General features: G+C 33.3%; 1 protein-coding gene across 1 annotated transcript; it reads left to right on the top strand.

Moving 5' to 3' along the window:
• Nucleotides 1-97: 97 nt before the first annotated feature.
• LOC108361139 (uncharacterized) lies at nucleotides 98-839 on the top strand. Its single transcript, XM_017613689.1, has 2 exons — nucleotides 98-315; nucleotides 379-839. Exons 1-2 carry the CDS (start codon nucleotides 267-269, stop codon nucleotides 837-839), a joined length of 510 nt encoding a protein of 169 aa, XP_017469178.1. The 5' UTR covers nucleotides 98-266.
• Nucleotides 840-7,511: the final 6,672 nt, after the last annotated feature.

Here is a 7,511-nt window from a genome sequence, read left to right on the forward strand (position 1 = left end):
CGACAGGTTTGTTTTCTTCTTATTCCTTATGAAATGCCTAATTTTGTATAAATTCTAAGGTTTTACGCAAAAACAGGAATGCCTCATTGCCTGGGCGCATTTGACGGCAAACATGTTAATATTGTACGCCCAATTAACAGTGGCTCTTTGTTTTTTAACTACAAAAAAACCTTTAGCATAGTCCTACTCGCCACTTGTGATTCTAACTACACATTTACTGATGTGGATGCGATGGTGGTATTTTATCGAAAAGTGCCTTTGGGAAAATGATTTTAAGGGCAGAACTTGACATACCGTCACAAGATTATCTTCCAGGTAATGTCGAATTTTGTTCCGTTTCTAAGTATGCATAATCCACTCAAATTCTTTATATTGCAGGATCTAACATAAATTCCCCATATTTCTTTGTTGGTGACAGTGCGTTTCCACTAAAACCGAATTTAATGCGACCATATCCTGGCAGAAATGTGTCCACCCTAAAAGCTAATTTTAATTACAAGCTCTCTGCTGCGCGATTACTTATTGAAAATGCATTCGGCATTTTATCAAACAGATGGAGGGTTCTACATAAGCCCATTCATGCCGCGCCCAAGAATGTAGATAAAATAATTTTAGCAACAATTGTGTTACAAAACTATCTTATGCTGGATAGAGACCCCAACTATTTTAACGAGAATTTAGTCGATCATGAAGTAAACGGAAGTTTAATTCCAGGTACTTGGAGGGACACAGACACTTCAATGAACTCTGTCAAAATAGGGCAAATAAATTGCTCATCTGAGGAAGCATTTAACCTTAGGGAAACTATTGCTAACTATTTTACTGCAACTAATAACTGAACATACACAAACTACTTGCAATTCTAATAAATCGAACTGAAAGTAAATGATTTTTTTTTTAATTTTATATCAATACTCTTGAAACATATGAAAATAGTTAAGGTATGCGTAAATAATAAGTTTTGTTCCAGTGTGGACATTTTTGTATAGTACATATGTATGCATTAAATGCAGTATTGCAAATCGACATTTGCTTCAACTTATCTTACATACACGCAGTATTGTGCAAAACTCAATCAACAAAAAGCACTTTGTTTTTTCTACTACAATAATTATTCATTTATTTGATTGTTTTATCTTTATAAAAATGTTGTTCATTCTATAAAACATACCATATAAATCAAATTTTAAAACTTTGTACATAATTCACAAAATTGCCAAAAATTTCAAAAAATGTTTTATAAAGATAAAACAATCAAATAAACGAATAATTATTGTAGCAGAAAAAGTAGAAAGTAGAAAGTAGTTTTTGTTGCTTGAGTTTTGCACAATACTGCGGGTATGTAAGATAAGTTGGAGCAAACGTCGATTTGCAAGGCTGCCTGTTATACAGTGTATAATAAACATAGACTGAACTACATTTTTATAAAAAAATAATCAAATAAATAAATAAAAATTTGTGGCAGAAAAAAATTAAAGTGCTTTTCATTGCTTAGGCTTTGCACACTACTGTTCTTTTTGTTTACAGAAATCAGAAATAAAAAATGTTTATATGAATGAAAACTATATTTTGGGGGCCCACAAGGTACCATAAAAGTCATAGCATGCATTTTCCCACTGCTAAAAAAATTTGGATTAAAGTATTCTAAATACCTATTTACCTGTTTAAAGTTTACGACATACAACAGTACGACACTTACGATGCTGTTGTGAACACACCAGTTAGCTAATAAACCATTAAAATGATTGGAAAATGTTGTTAATTTAGATGATGGCAAAGCTATATTAAATTTAAAGAAAAGATTTTTATTCTGGCCTAATGCAAGGGAAAGATGGGGAATTGTGTCAGAAACTAAGGAAGAAATGCCGGGATGTGTAGGATACATCGACGGCTCGGAAATTAAATTATCTGAGGCGCCAGTAAAGAAATCATGAACAGTTCTTTTCACGCAAACGTCAATACGCCCTTAAGGTACAAGCAGTGTGCAATTACAAATTGCGGATAAGACAAATAACAATAGGTTACCCGGGCAGAGTTCATGACGCAAAAATTTTTCATAACTCTCCACTAGAAAAATATCCGGAACGCTTCTTGTCACCACTTAAGTGGCTCGCTGGGGACAGCGCTTGCCCAGTTAAACCCTTTTTGTTAACACCTTTTAGACAAAATAGCATCGAACATACCAAAGAGGATAGAGATCTTTACAACAAACATTTTTCCAAATATCGGGTCCGTATTGAAAATTGCTTCGGTATTTTGAAGGAAAAATTCAGCAGTCTAAAGGAACTTAAATTTAGAATGCTGAATAATAAAAATAAGGCGGAATGCAACGACCGGATTATGGTTTGCTGCATTTTACATAACGTTTTGATAAGCATACATGACGAAAATAGCAGTGAAATATTAACGGCAGATATTAATTTACCACCAGAATGCAACACAAGAACTAGTTTACTTAATTTTATACAAAACCAAATCCACTTTTGAAGTTTTCATGGTAATGGGCCCTATCGCGAATTTCACATGAACTATATTTTTATACAAAAATATTGAAAATAAATTAGAATAAAAAAACTATGCATATATTGCGAAAAATTCCCTGTGCTAATACTCTTGTTCGTCACTGTACATATGTATGTATCTACAAATTGAATGTGTACAATTTAAATTAATTTACATACTTAACTCAGTTTAATTCTTCAAAGTTTGTGTAATTTCTTTTTTTTTTTGATGCCAATGTTGGGCACCTTTGTGTTTTTAAATTTCCCAAAGTATTCATCTGAGGTCTACCGAAAAATATTGTTCAACATTTCGCAAACGTTCTTCTAAAGAGAATTGACTCCAAATAAAAATATTTACTTCCCAGCAAAAGCTTGAACAATATTTTTAACTTTGTTTTTTGAAAAATTTGTTTAATCCACTTTTGAAGAACGTGTTCGATATGTACATATGTATATACATATCGTCGTTTAAAGTGCAAAACCGCGTATCAACAAAATGCAAAACCGCGTATCAGCAAAAATGCAAAACCGCGTAATTGAACTTGTAGAAGTTATTTTCCAGAGCGTAAAACACTCATATTTCAAAATGGTTCTCTTTTTATAAAGCAATCGCATTTCTGGCTAGTATATTTCAGGACGAATGGATAAGGATTGAGCAAAGAGCTTGTGTGAGCAAATCCAATTTTTGGCAGCCAATGTCAGTTACGCGGTTTTGCAGAATTACGATACGTGGTTTTGTACTTTAAACGACGATATATACATATACCTCAGAAAACAGGATGAGATATAAGCTTCTTCCATAAAAAACGTTGTGTACAAAATGTGTGCATATGTATTTATACATATACATTCATACATATCTATTTATATTTGTAATTTGTACTTTTGTTTTATAAAAAATAATGAAATGATATAAAGAACGCTGTACGTCCCAGAAGACAGCAAACAAACTAATAAACAAATATTCACTGTACGTAAGCACTAAAATACGTTTAGTGTACATATATGTACATACACGCATACATACTACATGTCATCGCTAAAAAAAGGATTAAGTTGAAACATTGTCGAATTTATAACAATGGCATAAGCTGAGATACTTCGATGAATTTCCAACTAAACACTCTAAACCAAAATAACGATTATAAAAAACACACACATTCGATAATTCAACATGGTAGGGATGATATGTGTACATATGTATGTACCTACACACATATGTATGTATGTATGTAGGTGAGTAGTTCTTTCTTATTTATATTTTCGGTTAAGCTCCTCCACTGCCAGTCTCTCCATCATTTCTAGCTCCATAATTTTTAGCCTATCATTACTCTTCATCTCCTTTTCTCTTGATTCCATTTCTTTTTCCTTCAATGCTAATTCGTTTCTTATAAGCTTTTATTTAACTTGGTCATCCCGCGCAAATCGCGGAAATTTCCAATCGATTTTAAACTGACTTCCCGACAAGTTGGAGACTTGAAATTTTCAGCATAGTTCCAATCACGATGACAATGCAATTTGAAATATAAATGAATTCCCCATATGGTGCAGGGGTCTTGATTCAAAGGCGGTCAAAAAATAGTACGATTTTTGGCTAACAGAGCGTAATTTGCCAAAGATCGTAAGACCACTATAAAATTGTTAAAGCTGCCAGCGCGCCGCGGCGGTAGTGTAGCAAAGCTATTTGTGGCAAATTCAACCTAGTCTAGATATGAACCTCGTTGTAGGCATCATATTAAGGAGATCCAATTAGAAGACTCCAGATGTCGCCCCGCGAGAAGAAGTTAAATATTGCGCCTAAATATTTGCATTGCTACAGCGGAAATGGACGACACGCCATTTCTTTAAACCAGAGTTGCTCACTCCATAAGCACTTGTAGCACATTTGTTTTTGTTTTCCCCTGAAGTATAGGCACATATACAAATTTTCACTTTAAATACAAAAAAAAAATGTATCGCCCTCCCATATGCCCTGACATATAGGCTGCGTTTCTTTATACATTCCGGATAACCCAATTTCGCAGCCGGAATAAACAGAATGTGTTTGAAATATACGTCAACATATCATCAGGAACGTTCTAAAGAATAAATAAACAAAAAAGTTTATTCCAAACGTTCAGAATGAATAAAGAAATGCAGCCATAAATACAATGCAAATGAAAGTGCCTGAGTTTCATATGGAAGGGCAAAGGAAACGCCCTCGCATATGAAGCTAAGGCACTCCAGTAAAATGTACAAATTTTCACAAGCAATTATAGAATGAAAAAATAATACAAAATATATCAGCACTGAAAAAAATTTATATTATAAATGGATTTAACATTCGTATTTACTGAAAGTGAAAACGAAATTTATTGAAAAAAATACATGGCGTTCATTAAAGTATGGAAGCGCGACATCTTTTTTGAAATTTTGAGTGCGAAGCGTACCTAGTGTATGTTGTGCTTTGTAATTATTAAACGAATGGCGAAATATTACTTGCAAAGCCATTTTGTAACTTGCAATCAAAACTTTTTGGAAATTTTCAAAGGGGATATAGAAAATGATTGATTTCCAATCTAAATCCAATGCAGATGCCTGGGAGCATCACACCGCGTAACATTGATAGGATTGCAGATATTCTTCCAACGTCGGATTGCAGAAAAAATAATTTTCGCGACTTTGATGGAAAATGCCAATAAATGTGCGGCAACCTTCGCGCAAAAAAATAAAATTATAAATTAATGTTGGAGAAACTCTTAACTCCTGTCCACCCTTGATTTAAGGCGCCCTCCTTAAATTGTATAGCATATTGCTTCAATGGTGCTATCATTTATTAACGCTTTAAAATGGGACTTTTATATGCGAGGAGTATCCCAATGATACGAATGAAAATGTAAAATTTGAGCTTGCAATATGTTGTAAATATGTCCAAGGATTCCTCCCACTAAATTTTGGGACTTTTCAGTCACTAGGTCGCTATCATTTCCTAACTGTATTTTTCACAAATATGTATGTAAAGACTCCCATTGCTAACAATTTTCATTCACTAATCGTACAATAAAAATAAACTTGTACTTTTTAGCTTCATTTAAATTACAAAAAAAAATCTCAGTGTACACATAAACTTTTTAGATGTATTGTGATTTCACTTCAATATAAAAATTTTGAGCAGCACTGCTTTAAACAAAATTACCCACCAAACAATTTGTGTTGCCAGCAATAAGAAAATGTGTCGCCCTCGGAAACAAATTTATTGCCGGTAATATTGCCATCGAATCGATTTCCTATTACCGGTCGCTTTAAAACGTCCGCCGAAGGCAACTCGCCTGGGCGAGTCGTTTTCTTATTACCTGAATAAGTCCTTTTCTTATCGCTTCAGGCGATATTTGGAATAATTTTATTCTTTTTAATACTTCATTTATTTTTTTGTATACCAAATTGCAACTTACAATCGGAATTAATTCATTTTCTCCCTGTGAGGCTTCCTATTTTTTCAATCTTGTCCTTGGGCATAATTTAGTTGCTTTTGGCCAATACTATTGACGCCATATTCATAAGTTTCGGAATTTTTGAGAACTTTTTTATTCAAAATTGACATGAATGAAGTGATGTTGCCGATTTGTCACCACAGCAATAAATCGGTGAGCCGCCAATTTGTTGCCATTGACGATTGTTGCCTAATTCTCATGTTTTGCATGGTGGGTAACTGCTCCTATATGTACATATGTATGTTTATACAAAACGTAAGCAACATTTTGCTTGCCAAGTCTTCTGTTATCTTTCATTGCAAGTTGAATTATTTTAATATCTATTGCAAAATTTTGTTCATAAAATAAAATAACACTTTCATAAATGGACTAGAAATTATAAAATAATATAATGTAAAAAAAATATTTTTTAAAAACAAGCTCTTATTTAATCTGTACAATCAAAGGAATAAAATGAAGTAGTGTAACAAGAGATCTTTTAGCAAGAAAATTTTGTCAAAACTGCACTAAAATGAATAAAATAAAATAAGTTAAGGTCTCGTTAAAGTTACTAAAAGCCATTTAGTGAAAGGAGTTATTCAAACTCTAATGAAAATTACTAACAATTTGTACTAATTTACTTCGTTTTTAAAAAAGCTTGTCGGCGAATTCAGCGTACATGCATAATTGGTTAGGTATGTATGTATATATATGTATGTATGCAGATATTTAAATGCCGGTTTGCTATTCGCGCGACAAGCTTTTTTAAAAACGAAGTAAATTAGTACAAATTGTTAGTAATTTTCATTAGAGTTTGAATAACTCCTTTCACTAAATGGCTTTTAGTAACTTTAACGAGACCTTAACCTATTTTATTTTATTCATTCTAGTGCAGTTTTGACAAAATTTTCTTGCTTCATTTTATTCCTTTGATTGTACAGATTAAATAAAAAAAATATATATTTTTTACATTATTTTTTTTTAAACTTAACTCTTCTCTCAACCTAAAGTCTTGGTCAGCTTTCTGCTTCCTCACATTTAACATGTCTGCTTGCATTTCCATTATATCTGTAGGTGCAGTTCGAGAATAAATCCCCTTACGGCTTGTGGAAGCTGTGTTTTCGGTTTCAACATTTACATTTGTTGGCGACATTAGGATTTCTTCGAACACGAGCTCTGTTGAATTGAAACTATCTTCTCATACGGAGTCCAAACTGTCTTCAATGACAGCCGCTTCAACGAGCCTATTGCCAAAAATGTTGCCAAGTTCGTAAAAAATGTGCACTTTTTAAGTAAAATGGCTGAAATAAAAAATCGTAAAATTAAAGCTGCAGGAATGGCCCATATTGCTATTTCCTACTTTGAATAGTCTCGCCATCCATGCTGCCGGCGCCGGTTGATCCTTCCCAACCTTTGGCTTTATTGCAGCTGTCGCGCATGTTTTGCACTTTCGCTCGTGCCAGCTTCCACTCAACCTCCACTTTCATTTCCAACGAAAACCGCCTGTAGTAGGTGTAGGATTGTGAGGATTTTCACAACCGCAAAATATATTAAAAATATT

The sequence above is a fragment of the Rhagoletis zephyria genome, unplaced genomic scaffold (assembly GCF_001687245.7).
Source record: "Rhagoletis zephyria isolate East Lansing unplaced genomic scaffold, Rhagoletis_zephyria_1.1 Rzeph_scaffold_00703, whole genome shotgun sequence".
Lineage (NCBI taxonomy): Eukaryota > Metazoa > Arthropoda > Insecta > Diptera > Tephritidae > Rhagoletis > Rhagoletis zephyria.